Source organism: Pristiophorus japonicus, chromosome 1 (assembly GCF_044704955.1).
Source record: "Pristiophorus japonicus isolate sPriJap1 chromosome 1, sPriJap1.hap1, whole genome shotgun sequence".
Taxonomy (NCBI): domain Eukaryota; kingdom Metazoa; phylum Chordata; class Chondrichthyes; family Pristiophoridae; genus Pristiophorus; species Pristiophorus japonicus.
This window is the reverse complement of record NC_091977.1, coordinates 125,180,698-125,204,687: the sequence shown is the minus strand read 5'-3', so window position 1 is coordinate 125,204,687 and position 23,990 is coordinate 125,180,698. Positions and strand designations below refer to the sequence as shown.

At 46.3% G+C, this 23,990-nt stretch overlaps 1 protein-coding gene across 1 annotated transcript in view; it reads right to left on the bottom strand.

Moving 5' to 3' along the window:
• Positions 1 to 23,990, bottom strand: part of LOC139265678 (uncharacterized) — a 187,037-nt gene that overhangs the window by 92,438 nt on the left and 70,609 nt on the right. Inside the window, exons 9-11 of the mRNA XM_070882902.1 lie at positions 14,472 to 14,532; positions 5,325 to 5,524; positions 2,683 to 2,796 (exon numbers count right to left, since the gene is read on the bottom strand). Coding sequence (XP_070739003.1) covers positions 2,683 to 2,796; positions 5,325 to 5,524; positions 14,472 to 14,532 — 375 coding nt within the window. The remainder of the gene's footprint in view (positions 1 to 2,682; positions 2,797 to 5,324; positions 5,525 to 14,471; positions 14,533 to 23,990) is intronic.

Sequence of the window (23,990 nt, the reverse complement as noted above, 5' to 3'; positions counted from 1 at the left end):
CGATCCAGAGTGGCAGTTCGTGCACCGTGCCCTCGTAGGTGACCTTGACCATGGCGCTGTCCAGGACAGTGATAAGCTCCTTGGTGTACGTTCTCAGTTTTGTGTGGATGGGGCTCAGGGCTGGTCTGAGTGCCTTGTTGCACCACAGTCTCTCAAACATCTTTTTACTCATGATGGATTGGCTAGCGCCAGTGTCCAGTTCCATGGCTACGGGTAAGCTATTCCATTTTACATTTAGCATTATAGGTGGACATTTCGTCAAAAATGTGTGCACCCCGTGTACTTCAGCATCTGCATCCTCTCTCTGAGGCTCAAAATTGCTTTGCTCCACTATGGACCGATCTTCCTCTGCCTCGTGGTGGTTAGCCGGTTTTGTAGAGCTTGGAAGTGTCCCATTGTTCCACAGCTCTTGCAAACATATCCTTTGAAGCGGCATGAATAGGCTGAATGGAAGCCTCCACAATGCCAACAAGGTGTGAATTGCCTTGCATTCATCTTTTGTTGCGGACTCTGAGTCATCTGGGTCACCTGAGGCTTGCTGGCAGTTACAGACTCGTGCTTTCTGCCCTGTACATTTCTGCTCGCATACACAGTTCCAGTTAATTTATGAACATTGCTAGCACTTGTGTGCTGAGAGATTTGTTTAGTGTTATCACTGGTGGACATAAACGCCTGTGCTATCGCAATATCCTTACTAAGGGTCGGTGTCTCTACAGTCAAATGTTTTCATAGGATGGTCTCATGGCCAGTGCCCAGTACAAGAAAGTCTCTGAGCATTTGCTCCAGGTAGCCATCAAACTCACATTGTCCTACAAGTCGCCTTAGCTCGGCGACGTAGCTCGCCACTTCCTGACCTTCAGATCGCTGGCACATGTAGAACCGATACCTCGCCATCAGCACGCTCTCCCCTCGGGTTAAGATGCTCCCGAACCAGTGTACACAGCTCCTCATACGACTTATCCGTGGGTTTCACCGGAGCCAGAAGATTCTTCATGTGGCTGTAGGTCGGTGTCCCGCAGACCGTGAGGAGGACCACTCTTTTTGCAGCGTTTCCTTCTCCGTCCAGTTCATTGTCTACAATGTACTTGTCTAGCCGTTCGACATAGGCTTCCCAGTCCTTACCCTCCGAGAACTTCTCTAGGATGCCCACAGTTTGCTGCATCTTTGCGTTGGATTCATATACTCGTCGCCAGTTATTGTGTTCCTAACACAGATGAGACTGCACACAGAGAGGTTAAAGTAACAGTGACCTCAGTCTTTATTAAGACACTCCAGAGTGAGGAACAGGCCTTAGGGGCCGGCTTATATACAGTGCTCCCAAGGGATGCTGGGATCCCTTGGGACTTCAGGGGATGCGCTCCCTGGTGGTGGAACATGGGAGTGCATTCTTTACAGATACACAACAATGCCAACAACTGCTTGTCACAGTGATTGAAATTTCCTTCCCTACACCTCAGCCAGCACTGTCTGTTCCTTCCCCACCTACTACATTCAGCTGGTAGCAGGGAGCAGGGCTGGAACCTCGATTGCTGAAGGATTTATTTTCTTTCTGTCCCAGTTACCAACACTTCCCAAGCTGCCATGAAGAAAGTGACAGTAAGTCTTGCAAAGAAACAATAAAGACCCCAAGTTCCCCCAGTGGAGAGAGAGGGCCTTGCAGCAGCCTCCTCTACCGCTAGTTAGCCCCAAACACTTACTTGCTGAAGACCTCAGTCTCAGCCAAGACCTTCAATGGGAGCCTTCGTTCTGATCATCAGGGTGAATTTTCCTTTTAAGGTTGCCTACACGCTCTTCTGGTGCTGCATTGATCTTCCGCTGCAGCATCGCCGGAGATTCCTTGATTGCATTTACAGGTACCCTCTTTACAATCGTGCATACGTAAAGCGCCCCAACCCAGGAAAGTTGGGGTTTGGGTATTTACAGAGGGGTCGGCAGAAGGCCCACCCTGCTGGATATTCACCCAGAAGAGCCCCCCAGTGTCTGCTAAAATAGCAGACAAAGTGGTGTCAAACAAATGCAATAAGTGCTCATCTGTTAATATTGCCAACAGTAATTTCTAGACTATAATGGTCAAAACTGAAGATCAATATCATTGACTAAAGAATATTACAAACTGATGTCAATTGGTGATTACTAGTGATGATTACCATTTTAACAAGCAACTACTTTTTAGTAATTACATGCAATATTTTCACATCAGGGTAAATAGAAAATAGAAAAGTTTTTATATTGTTGCTCCTTAATATGAATGTCGCTTGTAATCTAGAACAAAATATTCATTAACAATGCTGACTACACTCAGGTCATTGTGGATGAATACATGTTACCTCCATCCTCAGAAAGCATCGTGACTAAACTGCACCTTTGCGGCATTGCACTTCTCCATACTTTTAAATCTTCTCACAGGAAGATACCACTAGATGATGAGTCATGAAGTGCAATTACTTGTGCACTCTTCTTCCAACAGTAATCGGAGAGACACAACCAGCATCTTATTTTTCTGGACAGGGTTTAACATTGGTCCCAAATGTCAAGGATAGTGTCTGATATTAGTGTTTAAGCTATTAAAGCATTTTGTTGTCAGCTGATCATTACCTTTTCACAGTCTTGAGTCAGCTTGCCATGCATTTTTAAACAGTGCTTAGCATTAGTACCCTTTTTCATTCGGTAATAAAACCCTACCTCTGAAGCATTAATGCATACATCTTTTTCTTGATCTTCTTCTGGTGGTCCTATGACAGTAGCCCATTTTTCTATTCCAGCATTTTCTGTTTCTCCCAATGTATCTATCCAATTCTACAGAAGAAAATAAGGTTAGAAATGGTGAGAGGAATAATGTATAAATTGGTTCTTGCATGTGACACAGTTGAAATCATCCAGTGGGATTACAGAAGATCCCTCGTCAGATCAATTCTTTGCTTGCAAAAAGAGACCTCAATTTGTATTTGATCTTAAAAGTTCTCCACAGTTTACTAGGGCAGCACAAAGGTAGAAATTTCTGTTTTCTCTCATTTTAACAAAAGTAGATGATCTAAAATCATTCAATTCTCAACCACCACCACCCAAAACAGATTAACTGGCCACTTCTCCTGGTCCCACAAAAATACTCTAGCCTGCAGCCAGTTCTTGTAGAATCTCACTAGAAATGCCATCTCCTTTCTCGCCAGGCCCACACTGTTGGCTGGCTCGGAGTAGGAGCCGACCAGTGAGCTGCCTTGGAGGCCTATCTGGTGCTTGCAGTTCATCAACTGCATGCTAATGAGACCCGACCACCAAGATGGTTCTGGCTGCGATTGGGTGGCGCAATTGCAACAGCTGCCACCTGCCCAATTACCAAAACAAACCAAAATCGGCCCCTGTCTCTTTGAACAATGTGTACACCAGGATATGAGGGCAGATGCTATATTACATTTATTATTCAGCTAACCACAACAAGTGGGTAGATGGGAGGGAAATGGTTACAGCAACTGTCACATCATAACATGAAGATATACTTTAATAAACATTTTTTCTTAAATATCATGCCTTGTCTAGTGCATCCGATCACTCTTCAATTCATTGAACTAGACAGGGTGACCCTTTAATTTTTAAGGCCTCCCCCCTCCACTATGTTAACATCAGGAATGCATCCTGGTGCCCAACATTATTAAGTTACTAATCACATGAAATATGTTGAATGATGTACTCCCATCATTAACATATCATTTGAACACTACCCCTATAATCCAATGTCGGAAATCACTTCCAGTGGAATGGTACTAATCACATTTCTCTCTCCCAATCGCTCCTTAATGTCTCAAATTGTGGTGGAAAATCCAGCCCTTCAAGTTATCAACATAATTTTTTTAAATCAGTTTTGTCTATTATCAGGAGTTTGACGTCAACTCAGAGGCTGCAGACCAGAACTCCTGCATGCTGTAAATGTGGATGTAGAGAGCTCTGAGCGCCAAAATTTTCCTCCGCCCGAATCAGGGCGCACCTACCGATTTTTAAGTGCTCCGTCCGCCCCAATGCATGGGGCGGACAATCCGGGGAAATTCAGCTCTTAGTTTTTTTTTGGAACGGGACGGATGTGGTGTCATCAGTGGGGCGGAAGTGCGGGCGGGTCGGAACAGCCGTCACTCTGAGTCATCAGCGCAGTGCTGATGTCACAATGTCCCTCCCCTTCAGTTAAAGGGGAGGGCTGTTGCAAATTCTGCAGCCACTTTAATAGCAAACACTGGGCCACCTGTAAAGTTTCGGCCCGGTACCCAAGAGGGGGTGCTGGCCTGCCTGTTGGTGGCCCGGCCGAACCCGTGGCCACCATTGTCGGGCCGATCTGGCAGTCGACCGACAATTAAAATAAAATGGCGGCGCGGCAGTTCACCCTCCCCTTTAGGGGGCAGACGCGCTGCCCAACCACACACAGCTTCCCAATGGGAAAAGCTATCGGGAGCACCGAGCGGTGGCCGATCCGCTCCCGCGGCGCAATTTCCCGCGGGGCAATTTCCCACTTGGGTCGGAAAGCGGGTTGCCGCCAGTCGGTAAGGAGTCGACGGGGCGACAACGTGGGCAGACCGCTGGGAAAATCCACGAGGGCAATTTGTAAAATGGCTTACCGATCTATAGTCGCCTCTTTGATGCGGCCACGGTTCTTATAGAAAGGGGCGATTTCAGCCACCTAATCATCTTAACACAAAATCCCTTTAATCAGGTATTGTAACTATAACTGCCCTCGTCCAGCACTTTCAAAAGTCCTCCGAATACTACATCGCATCACGAGGCTTGAAATACAGGCTTGGGTATGTAAGTGAGGAGACGGTATCCTATAGTGATATATAGGTGGAATACACAAAGTTGATCCTGAGGACTATTTTAACTGAAACCAGGTCTGTAGGTCAAGGGAACATAGTTCAAATTGATGAAATACAAATTCAAGACTGATGTCAGAAAGCACTTCATCATGCAAAGAGTGATCAGCACCTAGAATGATCTAGGTAATGAAGTCAAGGAAAGAATTTGGAGGGATAAGCTAGATCGGCATCCCTCAACAGTATTTATCTTTGTGGTTCTTCATGAATGCAATTATGATGTTCTCTCACATAATTGGAGCTTATATCATGAACACATCATATTTTAAATGATCTAATATAATCTCGAATGTCAAACTCTAGAAAGTATTCATGGGACTGTTCTGTAGACATGAGAGCCCTGAAATTCCACACAAAATCCCATGGACTTTCAGGGCCGAGATAAATAACTGAGATGAAAAGCATTATTACAATTGGGCATCCCATAATTCTGCCAAGAATTGACTGAAGCAAGGAGACATCCATTACACTTACCTTTGGGTTTTGCCTTTGTCCTTGAACCTCCTGTGAATAGTTCTGCTGTGCTTCCAAATCAGGACCATCTGATAGTTTTGTTTCTGAGGTCGCTTGCAGACAATTTTTCTCCTGTTTTTCTGTGATAGTTTCTTGCTGGGGTTTTAGCATTTCTTGCACTCTTTCTAGCTCTAGTCTAGTCATCTGAAGTTCTTTGAGGGCTAGGGTAACAGTTTGTAAATTAAAGTCAGGCACCGTGTCATTCAAAAGGAAGATTAACACAACTGCTTATGGGGTCATTTTCTAAGTCCCAGATTATTTTTCCCCTACTTCCACATCTTCCATGCTGGGACCATATTTCCAGCTTCAGGTTACTTTCAACTCCTTTCAAAATGCACTATTACACAGTAACTAGTAGGGGAAGACAATTTGCTGAACAGAAGCACTTTAAAACGGTCCTCAAGTGAAAAGTATGCTTCATTTCTTTTCACAGAATCTACATTTGTATAATCCTGTCAAAATGATACAGGAATTTCCTTAGGCAATTGCCGATCAGTCTTTCCAACAGAAAATATCACATGCAGTCATATTTTTGTACAGGAGAACATACTTATACTACTGTACCAGTTTGTCCTCTAAACCTGAAATAACTCACTTTCTTTCCTTTTTTTCCATTATGCTAATTGTAGTTGATGGCCACGAGACTCAGCTACATGTTTCCGAATATATTTTAAGGACTGGGCTCTGCCCCTCAGAATCTGCCCTTTTCCAATGTTGGGAGAAACTTGGGGTGGGGAGATCTGCCATCGACTTCCTGCCCCACAATGGATCACTGAAAATGTCCTCTCCCCACACTGCCATTAATGTCAGCTGCCTGCACTTTGCTCACCCTGCCACATGTAAATGATGGAAAGGAGCAGGGCTTGGGATTCTGACTAATTTCCCTTCCTTCCTGCCTCTGTACCACTAACCAACATGGCTAGGTGGGCAAGAAGAAGGTAGAGGGACTGGTGCTGCAGGGGCATCAGGATTCCCTAAAAAGGAGATAATCTTGATTTGCCACTTTGCTCTCCCTCTTTTAGCTTCTCCAATTGTCGGCTTTGGTTACATAAGGGCTCATTCACAATTATTACACCCTTAACTGTATTGCACGTTTAGGGATCTTCTGAACCCTTCAGAAGTAATCCTGTCCATTTACAGTGAACGCCTCAACATTTTTGTCCCCGGCAATGGTGGACTCACTCTGAGGAGCAGAGATATTGCTGAGAGTCCACCATTCATATGTAATTGACCCTGCCCCTGGAAAATGGGTCAGGATCAGAGTCAGGCAGGACGACCTGCCTTGACTGACTTCCAGCAGCAATACCAACCCAGAGGAAAATTTAGGCTTCAATGTGTCTTTCACTAATCTTCTGTATTCTGAGCCAATCCTGTTCTATTTTATATTCACAAGAAATCTTTGTGATTAGCAGAACATTAATCTTACAACTGAAAATAAAATTGTGAGTAATTTAATAAGAGTTAGGAAGGGAGTTCCAAAGAATAAGAAATGAATGCTGTGCCACTGAGGAGGAAGGGAATTTTAACCTTAAAAAAGGTGGTTTGAGGGTAGCTAAAGTGTTAAAAATGTGTATCCCGCTCTGAACCTTCCAACCCTCCAGTTTTAACGGAGCCGGGGCGAGGGCGGGCAACCAATCTGCTGCCAGGAGGCGGGTCGTCTATTATAATATTATAATGAGGCTGGAAGCCTCTGCTATAACCTCCATTTTGAATTGAACTTTAGCTGGTCGGATTTTGCACGCTTCGTGAAACCCGCTAGCTAATGCAAAGTGAGGACTGCTTTTACCCTTACCTCCCAAATCCAGCATCCCTGCCTAACCCACTCCCTGTGACCGGAGACCCCCCTCCACAAAGCCTCAAATGCCACCCAGACTCCCGATTTCCCCCCCCCCCACCCCCGAGGCATCCGATCCCCCATGAGGCTCCTCCCCCACCCCACTGAAGCCTCTGATCCCCCCACTAGGCCTCCGATTTCCCTCATGCAGCAGTCCCCCCAAACCACCCCCCTCGCCCCAAAGCTCCAATGCCCCCCACATGGCCTCCCTTGCCCTGCTCCTCCAGTCCCCGACCCTCTTCTGAATCCCCCCACCATGCTCCTCCAGCCGCTCGCTAGGCCCCCCATCTTCTTGCGACCCTCCCAACACCCTTGCCCTCGCTCCTGCGGCCGTTATGCAGACCCTGATCCTCTTGCAACAGCCCTCTGCTGCTCCTCCAGCCACCCCCCAGGCCCCGCGCGATCCCTCCCTCCCTTGCTCCTCTGTGCAGCCAAGTGCCGCAGGCCTAGATGCCCAGAGTCGGCTACGGTTAAATGTGGCAGGGCCTGGAGGAAATCCACTCTCCCAACCTGCCTTCCCCATTAAAATCAACCCAATGATAGAGAGGGAGAGAGATGTGCAGTAGACCAGAGTTGGAGGACTGTATGGTACAACAATTTGTGTTTACATAGTAGGAACATAGGAATTGCAAGACAAAAAAAGACCAAGATCCATCTAATTCACTTTCTACCATCCTGGTAGTCGCATGATTCAATATTAAAGGAGTTTGTTACACTCATAATAAAGGATGAAACTGAGTACTGTAAGCAATGAGTAAGTGTGACCATAGCTCCTTTAATTCGACTCCAGAGTGCAGGTACCTCGTGGGTGGCCTGTCTATATACAGTGCTTCCAAGGGATGCTGGAATCCCTTGGGACTCCAACAGGTCAGCCCTCTGGTGGTGGTGTGATACAGGTTGCCAAGGGTTAAATACATAACATCACTCCCTCATAAAGTCAATAGTACACTTATTTACAGGGTGAGACGATCTGGGGCTTTTCACTCCCTTGTCGATCGTCTCGGTACAAATGCACGTGTGGTTGAGTTGGTTGGTTCTTCACTGGGCTGCTGGGCAGCCGACCTTGCTGGGCTGCTGGGGATGGTGAGTTCGGCTTCGTGGTCAACCATGATGTCAGTTGCCACTTGTGTGTGTGTGTGTTGGAGGGTCGAAGTTGGTGGTGTCCTCTTCAGGTTGCTTGTAGCTGTTGGTGAATTTGATTTGGTCCAAATGCTTTCTGCATGTTAGTCCATTGGCCAATTTGACCTGAAACACCCTACTCTCTTCTTTAGCTATGACCGTGCCAGCAAGCCATTTGCGACCATGTCCATAATTGAGTACAAACACAGGATCATTGACCTCAATATCGCGTGACAAATTTGCGTGATCATGGTACATGCTTTGTTGATGCCGCCTGCCCTCGACGTGATCATAGAGATCAGGGTGGACAAGAGAGAGCCTTGTTTTGAGCGGCCTTTTCATGAGCAGCTCAGCTGGGGGAATCCCGGTGAGCGAGTGGGGTTTTGTGCAGTAGCTGAGCAAAACTTGGGACAGGCGGGTCTACAGGGAGCCTTCCGATACGCGTTGCAAGCTTTGCTTGATTGTCTGGACTGTCCGTTCTGCCTGGCTGTTGGATGCGGGCTTGAATGGGGCAGATATGACGTGCTTGATCCCATTGCGGGTCATGAATTCCTTGAATTCAGCACTGGTGAAACATGGCCCATTGTTGCTGACTAGGACATCAGGGAGGCCATGTGTGACAAACATTGCTCGTAGGCTTTCAATGGTGGCGTTGGACCTGCTTACATATATTATTACACATTCAATCCATTTTGAATAAGCATCCACGACAACCAAGAGCATTTTGCCTAGAAATGGGCCTGCATAGTCAACGTGGATCCTCGACCACAGTTTGGAGGCCCACGACCACAAGTTTAGTGGTGCCTTTCTGGGAGCATTGCTCAGTTGAGAGCAAGTGTTGCACTGGCGCACGCATGACTCTAAATCTGCATCGATGTCGGGCCACCACACATGGGATCTGGCTATGGCTTTCATCATTACAATGCCTGTGTGGGTGCTGTGTAGGTCACGTATGAATGCTTCTCTGCCTTTCTTGGGTAAGACCACGCAATTACTCCACAAAAGACAGTCCGCTTGTGAGGACATTTCGTCTTTGCGCCGCTGGAATGGCTTAATCTCTTCCTTCATCTCCGCTGGGACGCTGGACCGCTCCCATGGAGGACACAGTTTTTTACCAGGTACAGTATAGGATCCTGGCTGGTCGAGGTCCTGATCTGGCGGGCCGTAACGGGTGACTTTTAGTTTTTGAATGCATCCATCACCATGAGTAAGTCCGCAGGCTGTGCCATTTCCACCCCGGTGGTGGGCAATGGTAGCCAACTGAGAGCATCAGTGCAGTTCTCTGTGCCCGGTCTGTGGCGGATTACATAGTTGTATGCCGGCAGTGTGAGCACCCATCTTTGGATGCAGGCAGAGGCATTGGTATTAATCCCTTTGCTCTCTGAGAATAGCGATATGAGAGGCTTATGGTCAGTTTCAAGCTCAAACTTGAGACCAAACAAATACTGGTGCATATTTTTCACCCTGTAAACGCACGCCAGAGCTTCTTTTTCAATCATGCTGTAGGCCCTTTCGGCCTTGGACAGACTCCTGGACGCATAAGCAGCCGGTTGCAAAATCCCCGATTCGTTAGCCTGTTGTGACACACACCCGACGCCGTATTATGACGCATCGCAAGCTAGCACTAATCGTTTACATGTATTATACAGAACAAGCAGTTTGTTTGAACACAACAGATTTCTGGCTTTCTCAAAGGCAGCCTCTTGTGAATTCCCCCATACCCAGTCGTCTCCCTTGCGCAGCAGCACATGTAGGGGTTCAAGCAAGGTGCTTAACCCGGGTAGGAAATTACCAAAATAGTTGAGGAGTCCCAGAAACTACCGCAGCTCCATCAAGTTCTGTGGTCTCAGCGCATTCTTAATGGCCTTCGTCTTGGCGTTGGTGGGTCTGATGCCGTCTGCTGTGATTCTTCTTCCCAAGAACTCGAACTCTGGTGCCAGGAAAACACACTTCGAGCATTTCAACCTGAGTCCCACTTGATCTAGCCGACTTAGAGAACCTCTTCCAGATTCTTCAAGTGTTCGATGGTGTCCCAACCTGTGACCTGTATGTCGTCCTGGAAAACCACGGTGCGTGGAACCGACTTTAGCAGGCTCTCCATGTTCTGTTGGAAAATTGCCGTGGCGACTGAATCCCGAACGGGCATCTGTTATAGATGAACAGACCTTTGTGCGTGTTGATGCAGGTGAGGCCTTTCGAAGATACCTCCAGCTCCTGCATCATGTAGGCCGAGGTCAGGTCCAACTTGATGAACGTCTTCCCTCCAGCCAGGGTCGCAAATAGGTCGTCTACCTTGGGTAGCGGGTACTAGTCCTGTAGCAAAAAAATGGTTAATCGTTACTTTATCATCCCCATAAATTCTGACCGTGCCATCACCTTTGAGTACCGGGACAATCGGACTGGCCCACTCGTTGAATTCCACTGGCGTGATGATGCCTTCTCGCTGCAGCCTGTCCAGCTCAATTTCCACTTTCTCTCGCATCATATATGGTACCGCCCGTGCCTTGTGGTAGATGGATCGTGTACCGGGAACCAAATGGATCTGTACTTTCGCCCCTGAGAAACTTCCAATGCCTGGTTCGAACAACGATGGAAATCTGCTCAGCACCTGGGCACATGAGGCGTCATCGACAGATGAAATCTCTCAGATGTTGTCCCAGTTGCAGCGGATTTTTCCCAGCCAGCTTCTGCCGAACAGTGTGGGGCCACCCCTGGCATGATCCATAGCGGGAGTTCGCGCACTGCTCCATCATAGTTGACATTCACTTCTGCGCTGCCAATTACAGGGATAAGTTCTTTGGTGTAAGTTCTTACCTTGGTATGAACGGGGCTGAACTTGGGCCTGTGTGCCTTGTTGCACCACAGCCTGTCGAAGGCCTTTTTGCTGATTATGGACTGACTTGCACCCGTGTCCAGTTCCATGGATACTGGAATTCCGTTTAGTTCAAATTTTAACATTATTGGTGGACATTTCGTGATGAATGGCTGTACCCCGTACACTTCTGCCTCCTCAGTTCGAGTCTCTAGTTCAGCCTGATCCACCGTGGATCGATCTTCCTCTGCAACGTGATGGTTTGCAGGGTTTGCAGGGTTTGCAGCTCGCCTGCACATTCGCTGGAGGTGTCCCATTGTTCTGCAGCTGTTGCATGCATAGTGCTTGAAGCGGCACTGATGGGGCCGATGATCACCTCCACAATGCCAACAATATGTTAACTGCCTCGCATTAACGATTGATGGCAAACTTTGGGTCATCTGAGGTCGTGCAGCAGCCGGCGTGTATGTTCTGCTATGTATATTCCTGCTCGAAAACGACGTTACTTTGTGCACAGTACTGGTCGAAACCTCTTTATGCTGTGAAATTTGTTTAGTGTTATCGCTGGTGGACATAAATGCCTGGGCTATCGTTATGGCTTTGTTAAGATTCGGTGTTTCAACAGTCAATAGTTTGCGAAGGATTACCTCATGGCCAATGCCAAGCACAAAACGACTCTCAGCATTTGTTCAAGGAATCCACCAAATTCGCAATGTCTTGCAAAGCACCTTAGTTCGGCGACGTAGCTCGCCACTTCCTGGCCCTCCGACCATTGACATGTATAGAACCGATACCTCGCCATCAAAACACTTTCCTTAGGATTTAGGTGCTCCCGGAACAGTGTACACAATTCTTCATAGGATTTAGTTGTTGGTTTTACCGGAGCTAGAAGATTCTTCATGAGGCCATAGGTTGTTGCCCCACAGATGGTAAGGAGGATCGCCCTTCATTTGGCAGCATTCTCGTCCCCTTCTAGCTCGTTGGCCACAAAATATTGGTCGAGTCTCCCCACGAAGGCCTTCCAATCGTCCCTTTCTGAGAACTTCTCCAGGATACCAACTGTTCTTTCATTTTCGCACGGTTGTTTGTTATCTCGTCGCCAATTGATACGCTCATAATAAAGGATGAAACTGAGTACTGTGAGCAATGAGTAAGTGTGACTTTAGCTCCTTTAATTCGACTCCAGAGTGCAGGTACCGCGTGGGTGGCCTGCTTATATAGAGTGCTCCCAAGGGATACTGGGATCTCTTGGGACACCAAAAGGTAGGCCCTCTGGTGGTGTGATACAGGTTGCCAAGGGTTAAATACATAACAGAGTTATTGACTAATAATAGCAATAAATCTCTATCAATTTGTCTGTAACAGACCCAGATATTTAATATAGAAAAATATTCCAAGGTACTTTGGAAAGGAGTCGAGGAACAGGCACCAAACCTTTGCAAGAGGGTGAAGAAAGATGACCAAAAGTTTGGTTATTGAAAAGGCTTTTTAAAGTGGGAAAGAATATAAAGAGGATTTTAAGGTGGGAGTTCCAAAGAGTAGAGCTAAGGCAGTTTATGTGTCTGCCACTGAAGATGAAGAGGAGTTAGGATTAGATGATGCAGATTGAGATGAATAGCTATTGGAAATTGCAGAGATAGGGCAGGAAACCATCCCCCCACCCTGTTCATAAACTAGGACAAGGATATTGAATTCAATGAGTTGGGAGATAAGGGCCAGCACAAGTCTGAGAAGATATGAGATATGGATGATGGCCGATTGGGACTTATTGTGAGACAGAATATGGGTTGCAGAGTTTTTGATAAGTTAGAGTTTTTGTGGGGAGGTCAAAAGCTGGCAAGAAGTGCTTTCAACAAGTCAAATCTTGAGGTCAGGAAAGCGTGGATGAGGGTTACAGTGGATAAATATTTTTGTGGGAGCTGAGTAAGATGACTTTGATTTTCCTGATGTTCAATTGGAAAAATTTCTGGCTCATCCACAACTTGATGTCAGATAGATATTCTATCAAAACAGAAGTGGTTGTGAAATCAAGGGTGGTGGTGTCAGCATACATTTGAAAACTGATCCCATGTTCATAGATAATGTAACCTGGGGCAGCATGTAAACATAGAAGATGTGGCCAAGGATCTAATCATGCAGTACTCTGGAGGGCAACTATGTAGCTGCAGGAAGAAAAACTATTGCTGGAAATGTTCTCGTTTTGCTGGGATCAATAGGAGTGGAACCAGGGGTGGGTATTCCTCAGTGGTAGACCACACAGAAAAAATGGTGGATTAGGATGGAGTGATTAATTGTGTTGAATACCACAAAGAGATCACAGAGGACAAGGAAGGATTGTGTACCAAAGTCAGAGGATGTCATTAGTAACTTTAATTAAGGTGATGTCTGTATTATGGGCAGGGTGAAAGCCAGATTGTAGGATTCAAGGAGCGAATTGTGGAAGAGATTACCTTGGAACTAAGTGAAAGTAATGCATTCAAGGACCTTGGAAAGAAAGGGATGTTAAATATTGGTTGTAGTTGGAGCAGATAGAAAGATCAAGGATAGTTTTTTTGAGGTGGTTATGACGATGGCAGTTTTGAAAGGGAGGGAAATGATAGCTGAGCAAAAGGAGTCACAAAGATTTCAGTGAACATTATGACGAGAGGTATGTGCATATTTAGGAGTTGGGTGGGGAGGGAGTCGAAGGAGCAGGAGATCGGTCCTCTGGAGGATATTAGTCTAGTGAGTGCTGGGGTGAAGATGGGGGAGCGGCGGGGCGGGGGTGGGGGGGTGGAATTGCAGAATGAATCGGAATTCAGATTAATTGCTTGAAATCACTCCTATTCGTTTTGGCAATATATCATGTAGCAATTAAAAGGAAGGGAATTTTAGTCCATTTTCAGTTCAGGCTATTAGAAGACATTGATAGCCAGAACACTCTTTACAGTTGATGCATCATAACTAACATACTAAGGATTAAAGATTATTGCTATTTATCAAGCAAAAAATAACAATTGCTAATTATTAGGAAATAGAAGTTAGTATATACTATTTATGAATAATCACAAACAATTTGTCTAAAATTATCTCACCCAAGTTATTAAAGTTAAATTGTTATCTACTGAGTATAAAGCAAATATATACAAATGCAATTAAGACAATAATCTCTTCATAATTTATCATATTAAATACTGTATCCTATTTTAAACTCCTAGAAAGATTCTTAGAAAAATCACGCAGGATTATAAAATGAATCCTTTTGGCCAAATTTTAAATCAGATGCATTTGAGAATGGGATTTGTTCATTTAAAAAAAAAAACACAATTAACAACAATTGTCTTTTAATGCTGTAAGTGCTTACTTGAAGTCTGATGTGTGTGTAACAGGTCCAACTTCTGGGAAAATCCTTCCAGAATTTTAGTCTATAAAATAAAAAGTTATTGTTCATGTCCATTCTGTAGTAATAAAGGCCCTGAAATTCCAGTTTGGCCTTCCCGCGGGCATTTTAGAGAAAAAATCCATACTTACCTTAAGCTGCTGCCCACGTCTGCACTTCTGAGCCTATGGCCTCCTTCGACTGGCAGTCGCAGCGCATGCACGGTGGGGCGTGCGCAGTGCTGGAGCTGATGTCACATGGCTCTGGGCAGCCAATCAGGTAAGCTATCTGATACGCTCATAAGGATGAAACTGAGTACTGTGAGCAATGAGTAAGTGTCACCGTAGCTCCTTTAATAAGACTTCAGAGAACAGGTACCTCGTGAGTGGCCTATTTATATACAGTGCTCCCAAGGGATGCTGGGATCCCTTGGGACTCCAACAGGTAGGCCCTCTGGTGGTGGTGTGATATAGGTTGCCAAGGGTTAAATACATAACATCACTCCCTCGTAAAGTCAATAGTACACTTATTTACAGGGTGAGACGATCATCTCGGTACAAATGTGGATGTGGGTGAGTTGGTTAGTTCTTCGCTGGGTTGCTGGGCAGCCGGCCTTGCCCAGACTGGGGATGCTACTGGAGATGGTGAGTTCGGCTTCATGGTCAACCATGATGTCGGTTGCCACTTGTGTGTGTGTTGGAGGGTCAAAGTTGGTGGTGTCTTCTTCGGGTTGTTCGTAGCTGTTGGTGAACCACAATTTGATTTGGTCCAAATGTTTTCTGCACGTTAGTCCATTGGCCAATTTGACCTGACACACCCAGCTCCCTTCTTTGATTATGACCATGCCAGTGAGCCATTTGGGACTATGTCCATAATTGAGCACAAACACAGGGTCATTGACCTCAATATCGCGTGACAAATTTGCACGATCATGGTACATACTTTGCTGATTCTGCCTGCCCTCGACGTGATAATGGAGATCAGGCTGGACAAGAGAGAGCCTTGTTTTGAGCGCCCCTTTCATGAGCAGCTCGGCTGAGGGAACCCCAGTGAGCGAGTGGGGTCTGGTGCAGTAGCTGAGCAGCACTCGGGACAACCGGGTCTGCAGAAAGCCTTCCGGCATGCGTTTCAAGCTTTGCTTGATGGTCTGAACTGCCCGTTCTGCCTGGCCATTGGATGCGGGCTTGAACGGGGCAGATGTGACGTGCTTGATCCTATTGCGGGTCATGAATTCCTTGAATTTAACGCTGGTGAAGTACGGCCCATTGACGCTGACTAGGACATCAGGCAGGCCGTGTGTGGCAAACGTGGCTCATAGGCTTTCGATGGTGGCGGTGGACGTGCTTACAGACTTATTACACATTCAATCCATTTTGAATAAGCATCCACGACAACCAAGAGCATTTTGCCTACAAATGGGTCCACATGGATCCTCGACCATGGTTTGGAGGGCCACGACCACAAACGGTGCCTCTCTGGGTGCATTGCTCAGCTGAGAGCAAGTGTTGCACTAGCGCACGCATGACTCTAAATCTGAGTCGATGCCGGGCCACCACACATGGGATCTGGCCATGGCTTTCATCATTGCAATGCTTGGGTGGGTGCTGTGTAGGTCACAAATGAATGTTTCTCTGCCTTTCTTGGGCAAGACCACGCAATTACCCCACAACAGACAGTCCGCCTGCAAGGACATTTTGTCTTTGCGGCGGCGGAACGGCTTAATCGCCTCGTGCATCTCTGCTGGGACGCTGGACCAGCTCCCTTGGAGAATACAGTTTTTTTACCAAGGACTGTAAAGGATCCTGGCCGGTCCAGGTTCTGATCTGGTGGGACATAACAGGTGACTTTTAACATAGAAACATCGAAAATAGGTGCAGGAGTAGGCCATTCGGCCCTTCGAGCCTGCACCACTATTCAATAAGATCATGGCTAATCATTCCCTCAGTACCCCTTTCCTGGTTTCTCTCCATACCCCTTGATCCCCTAGCCATAAGGTCCATATCTAAATCCCTCTTGAATATATCCAATGAATTGGCATCAACAATTCTCTGCGGTAGGGAATTCCACAGGTTAACAACTCTCTGAGTGAAGAGGTTTCTCCTCATCTCAGTCCTAAATGGCCTACCCTTATCCTAAGACAGTGTCCCCTGGTTCTGGACTTCCCCAACATAGGAAACATTCTACCCGCGTCTAACTTGTCCTGTCCCGTCAGAATCTTATATCTTTCTATGAGATCCCCTCTCATCCTTCTAAACTCCAGTGCATAAAGGCCCAGTTGATCCAGTCTCTCCTCATATGTCAGTGCAGCCATCCCGGGAATCAGTCTGGTGAACCTTCGCTGCACTCCCTCAATAGCACGAATGTCCTTCCTCAGATTAGGCGACCAAAACTGAACATAATATTCCAGGTGAGGCTTCACCAAGGCCCTGTACAACTGCAGTAAGACCTCCCTGCTCCTATACTCAAATCCCCTAGCTATGAAGGCCAACATACCATTTACCTTCTTCACCGCCTGTTGTACCTGCATGCCAACTTTCAATGACTGATGAACCATGACACCCAGGTCTCGTTGCATGTCCCCTTTTCCTAATCTGCCATCATTCAAATAATATTCTGCCTTCGTGTTTTTGCCCCCAAAGTGGATAACCTCACATTTATCCACGTTATACTGCATCTGCCATGCATTTGCCCACTCACCTAACCTGTCCAAGTCACCCTGCAGCCTCTTAGTGTCCTCCTCACAGCTCACACCGCCACTCAGTTTAGTGTCATCTGCAAACTTGGAGATATTACACTCAATTCCTTCATCTAAATCATTAATGTATATTGTGAAGAGCTGGGGTCCCAGCACTGAGCCCTGCGGCATTCCACTAGTCACTGTCTGCCATTCTGAAAAGGACCTGTTTATCCCGACTCTCTGCTTCCTGTCTGCCAACCAGTTCTCTATCCACTTCAGTACATTACCCCCAATACCATGTGCTTTGATTTTGCACACCAATCTCTTGTGTGGGACCTTGTCAAAAGCCTTTTGAAAGTCCAAATACACTAAATCCACTGGTTCTCCCTTGTCCACTCTACTAGTTACATCCTCAAAAAATTCCAGAAGATTTGTCAAGCATGATTTCCCTTTCATAAATTCATGCTGACTTGGACCAATCATGTCACTGCTTTCCAAATGCGCTGCTATTTCATCCTTAATAATTGATTCCAACATTTTCCCCACCACTGATGTCAGACTAACGGGTCTATAATTACGTGTTTTCTCTCTCTCTCCCTTTTTGAAAAGTGGTGTTACGTTAACTACCCTCCAGTCCATAAGAACTGACCCAGAGTCGATAGACTGTTGAAAAATGATCACCAATGCATCCACTATTTCTAGGGCCACTTCCTTAAGTACTCTGAGATGCAGACTATCAGGCCCCGGGGAATTATTGGCCTTCAATCCCATCAATTTCTCTAACACAATTTCCCGCCTAATAAGGATATCCTTCAGTTCCTCCTTCTCACTGGACCCTCGGTCCCCTAGTACTTCCGGAAGGTTATTTGTGTCTTCCTTCGTGAAGACAGAACCAAAGTATTTGTTCAATTGGTCTGCCATTTCTTTGTTCCCATTATAAATTCACCTGAATCGACTGCCAAGGGACCTACGTTTGTCTTCACTAATCTTTTTCTCTTCACATATCTAAAAAAGCTTTTGCAGCCAGTTTTTATATTCCCGGCAAGCTTCCTCTCGTACTCTATTTCCCCCTTCTTAATTAAACCCTTTGTCCTCCTCTAAATTTCTCCCAGTCCTCAGGTTTGCTGCTTTTTCTGGCCAATTTATATGCGCTTCCTTGGATTTAACATTATCCTTAATTTCCCATGTTAGCCACAGTTGAGCCACCTTCCCCATTTTATTTTTACACCAAACAGGGATGTACAATTGTTGAAGTTCATCCATGTGATCTTTGAAAGCTTGCCATTGCCTATCCACCGTCAACCCTTTAAGTATCATTTGCCAATCAATTCTAGCCAATTCACACCTCATACCATCGAAGTTTCCTTTCCTTAAGTTCAGGACCCTAGTTTCTGAATTAGCTGTGTCACTCTCCATCCTAATAAAGAATTCTACCATTTTATGGTCACCCTTCCCCAAGGGGCCTCGCACAAAAAGATTGCTAATTAGTCCTTTCTCATTACACATCACCCAGTCTAGGATGGCCAGCTCCCTGGTTGGTTCCTCGGCATATTGGTCTAGAAAACCATCCCTAATACACTCCAGGAAATCCTCCTCCACAGTATTGCTACGTTTGGTTAGCCCAATCAATATGTAGATTAAAGTCACCCATGATAACTGCTGTACCCTTATTGCACACATCCTTTATTTCTTGTTTGATGCTGTCCCCAAACTCACTACTACTGTTTGGTGGTCTGTACACAACTCCCACTAGCGTTTCTGCCCTTTGGTATTCCGTAGCTCCACCCATACCGATTCCACATCATCCAAGCTAATGTCCTTCCTTACTATTGCATTAATTTCCTCTTTAACCAGCAATGCCACCCCGCCTCCTTTTCCTTTCTGTCTCTCCTTCCTAAATGTTGAATACCCCTGGATGTTGAGTTCCTAGCCTTGGTCATCCTGGAGCCATTTCTCCGTGATGCCAATTACATCATAACCGTTAACTGCTATCTGCGCAGTTAATTCGTCCACCTTATTCCGAATACTCCTCGCATTGAGACACAGAGCCTTCAGGCTTGTCTTTCTAACACACTTTGCCCCTTCAGAATTTTGCTGTAATGTGGCTCTTTTTGCTTTTTGCCTTAGGTTTCTCTGCCCTCCACTTTTACTTTTCTTCTTTCTATCTTTTGCTTCTACCCCCATTCTACTTCCCTCTGTCTCCCTGCATAGGTTCCCATCCCCCTGGCATATGAGTTTAACTCCTCCCCAACAGCACGATCAAACACGCCCCCTAGGAGATTGGTTCCAGTCCTGCCCAGGTGCAGACTGCCCCCAGAACCAATTCCAATGTCCCAGGAATTTGAATCCCTCCCTTCTGCACCACTGCTCAAGCCACGTATTCATCTGAGCTATTCCTACTCTGACTAGCACGTGGCACTGGTTGCAATCCTGAGATTACTACTTTTGAGGTCCTACTTTTTAATTTAGCTCCTAGCTCCCTAAGTTTGTCTCATAGGACCTCATCCCGTTTTTTACCTATATCATTGGTACTTATATGCACCACGACAACTGGCTGTTCACCCTCCCTTTTCAAAATTTCCTGCACCCGCTCCGAGACATCCTTGACCCTTGCACCAGGGAGGCAACATGCCATCCTGGAATCTTGGTTGCAGTCGCAGAAACGTCTATCTATTCCCCTTACAATAGAATCCCCTACCACTATAGCTCTCCCACTCTTTTTTCTGCCCTCCTGTGCAGCAGAGCCACCCACAGTGCCATGAACTTGGCTGCTGCTACTCTCCCCTGATGAGTCATCCCCCTCAACAGTACCCAAAGTGGTGTAACTGTTTTGCAGTGGGATGACCATAGGGGACCCCTGCACTTTCTTCCTTGCACTGCTCTTCCTGTTGGTCACCCATTCCCTATCTGGCTGTGAACCCTTTACCTGTGGTAAGACCAGCACACTAAACGTGCTATTCACGTCATTCTCGGCATCGTTGATACTCCAGAGTACATCCACCCGCAGCTCCAGTGCCGCAATGCGGTCTGTCAGGAACTGCAGGCGGATGCACTTCTCGCATGTATAGTCGCCAGGGACACTGGAAGCGTCCTTGACTTCCCACATATTACAGGAGGAGCATGACACGTGTCCGAGCTCTCCTGCTATGACTTAAACCTTAGATTAACTTAATTTGGCAACAACAATGCTAAAAGGTTACCTACTGATAAAGAAAGGAAAAAGAAAAACTACTCGTTTTCGAATGCATCCATTACCATGAGCATGTTCGGTGGTGGGCAATGGTAGCCGACTGAGAGCATCAGCGCAGTTCTCTGTGCCAGGTCTATGGTGGATTACATAGTTGTATGCCGACAGCGTGAGCACCCATCTTTGGATGCGGGCAGAGGCATTGGTGTTAATCCCTCTGCTCTCTGAAAATAGCGATATGAGGCGCTTGTGGTCAGTTTCAAGCTCAAACTTGAGGCCAAAGAACTATTGGTGCATTATTTTCACCCCATAAACGCACGCCAGAGCCTCTTTCTTAATCATGCTGTAGGCCCTTTTGGCCTCGGACAGGCACCTGGACTTATACGCGACCGGTTGCAATATCCCCGATTCGTTAGCCTGTTGTAACACACACCCGACCCCGTACGACGATTCATCGCAAACTAGCGCTAATCGTTTGCTTGTCCTGTATAACCCATGTAGTTTGTTTGAACACGACAGATTTCTGGCTCTCTCAAGGCAGCCTCTTGTGAATTTCCCCATACCCAGTCGTCTCCCTTGCGCAGTAGCACATGTAGGGGTTCTAGCAAGGTGCTTAACCCGGGTAGGAAATTACCGAAGTAGTTGAGGAGTCCCAGTAACGACCACAGCTCCATCACATTCTGTGGTCTCGGCGCGTTCTTGATGGCCTCCATCTTGGCGCGGTGGGTCTGATGCCGTCTGCTGCGATTCTTCTTCCCAAGAAAATGACTTCCAGCGCCAGGAAAACACACTTCGAGCGTTTCAACCTGAGTCCCACGCGATCTAACCGACTGAGATCCTCTTCCAGATTCTTCAAGTGCTCAATGGTGTCCCGACCTGTAACCAGTATTTCGTCCTGGAAGACCATGGTGCGAGGGACCGACTTTAGCAGGCTCTCCATGCTCCGTGGAAGATTGTCGCGGCGACCGAATCCCGAACAGGCATCTGTTATAGATGAACAGACCTTTGTGCGTGTTGATGCAGGTGAGGCCTTTCGAAGATTCCTCCAGCTCCTGCGTCATGTGGGCCGAGGTCAGTTCCAATTTGGTGAACGTCTTCCCTCCTGCCATTGAAGCAAATAGGTCTTCTGCCTTGGGTAGTGGATACTGAGCTTGCAGCGAAAATTGGTTAATCGTTACTTTATAGTCCCCACAAATCTGACCGTGCCGTCACCTTTAAGTCCCGGGACGATCGGACTGGCCCACTCATTGAATTCCACCGGCGCGATAATGCCTTCTCGCTGCAGCCTGTCCAGCTCAATTTCCACTTTTTCACACATCATATACGGTACCGCCCGTGCCTTGTGGTGAATAGGTTGCGTTCCGGGAACCAAATGTATCTGCACTTTCACCCCCGATAAGCTTCCAATGCCTGGCTTGAACAATGATGGAAATCTGCTCAGAACCTGAGCACATGAGGCGTCGTCAACGGACGAAAGTGCTCGGATGTCGTCCCAGTTCCAGTGGATTTTTCCCAGCCAGCTTCTGCCAAACAGTGTGGGGCCATCCCCTGGCACAATCCATAATGGGAGTTAGTGCACTGCTCCATCATCGGAGACTTTAACTTCTGCACTGCCAATTACAGGGATCAGTTCCTTGGTGTAAGTTCTTAGCTTGGTGTGAATGGGGCTGAGCTTGGGCCTGTGTACCTTGTTGCCTTGTTTGCTCATTATGGACTGACTTGCATCTGTGTCCACTTCCATGGCTACTGGAATTCCGCTCAGTTCAACTTTTAACATTATTGGTGGACATGTCGTGGTGAAGGTGTGTACCCTGTACACTTCTACCTCCAAGGTTCGAGTCTCCAATTCAGCCTGATCCACCGTGGACCGATCTTCCTCTGCAACGTGGTGGTTTGCAGGGTTTGCAGGGTTTGCAGCTCACCTGCACATTCACTGGAGGTGTCCCATTGTTCTGCAGCCGTTGCATGCATACTGCTTGAAGCGGCATTGATGGGCCCGATGATCACCTCCACAATGCCAACTGCCTCACATTAACGATTGATGGCGGACTCTGGGTCATCTGAGGTCGTGCAGCAGCCAGTGTGTACATTCTGCCATGTATATTCCTGCTCGAAAACGATGTTACTTTGTGCACAGTATTAGCCGAAACCTCTTTATGCTGCAAAATGTGTTTGTTGTTGTCACTGGTAGACATAAATGCTGAGGTCATCGTTATGGCTTTGCTCAGATTCAGAGTTTCAACAGTCATCAGTTTGCGAAGGATTACCTTATGGCTAATGCCAAGCACAAAAAAGTCTCTCAGCATTTGTTCTAGGAATCCATCAAATTCGCAATGTCCTGCGAGGCGCCTTAGTTCGGCGACGTAGCTCGCCACTTCCTGGCCCTCCGACCATTGACATGTATAGAACCGATACCTCACTATCAAAACGCTTTCCTTAGGATTTAGGTGCTCCCGGACCAGTGTACACAATTTTTCATAGGATTTAGTTGTTGGTTTTACCGGAGCTAGAAGATTCTTCATGAGGCCATAGGTTGTTGCCCCACAGACGGTAAGGAGGATCAGCCTTCGTTTGGCAGCGTTATCGTCCCCTTCCAGCTTGTTGGCCACGAAGTATTGGTTGAGTCTCTCCACGAAGGCCTCCCAATCATCCCCTTCTGAGAACTTCTCCAGGATTCCAACTGTTCTTTCATTTTCACACGGTTGTTCGTTATCTCGTCGCCAATTGATACGCTCATAATAAAGGATGAAACTGAGTACTGTGAGCAATGAATAAGTGTGACTTTAGCTCCTTTAATTTGACTCCAGAGTGCAGGTACCGCGTGGATGGCCTGTTTATATACAGTGCTCCCAAGGGATGCTGGGATCCCTTGGGACTCCAAAAGGTAAGCCCTCTGGTGGTGTCATACAGGTTGCCAAGGGTTAAATACATAACAGTATCATAGTAAAAGGAGTTCCATAGGGTCTTAAACAGCTATTACTATGATTGTGATAGACCCAAATTACCCAAAACAGTAATAAAAAATGGAAAATAATTACACTACATTCATTTGATGTAATTAGTGTAAAGTTATTAATGTCTAAAATAAAATAATTTCCCGATTTTTAAAAAAGTTTTTAAAAATAAACTTACCATTGTGGGGAGCGTTTTTAATGATAATATATGTTTTAATAACTTTACTTTTAGATGTTTCTGTGATTTTTAAAACACTTGTGCCTGTGAAAGTAAGCTATGCGCCTGCTTTTTCAGGCGCAAGATTTTTGAGGACATTTGTAAGCGTAAATATCGGAAATTTACACTTACAATTGTCCTCACTCCCGATCTGGCTACAATCTGTCAAGCCAGAAACTTGACAGATCCGAAATGCCGGTTTCCAGTGCATGCGTATTGCGCGCTGGAAACCAGTATTTCCGATGCCTTCCCGGGTCCATAGGAACTCCATACGGACCCGGGGAGGCGGGAATTTCAAGGCCATTACTCTCCAGTTACTACTGAAGCCAAAATAGCTACTTTTGATAGAACTACTTCAAAATTCATTGAGTTAAACACAGCCATAATGAATTAGTGCACAACGATTAAAGAATCTATTAATATAATTTGCATAATAGCTTTGATTCATTATCATGCACTGTGATGCGAT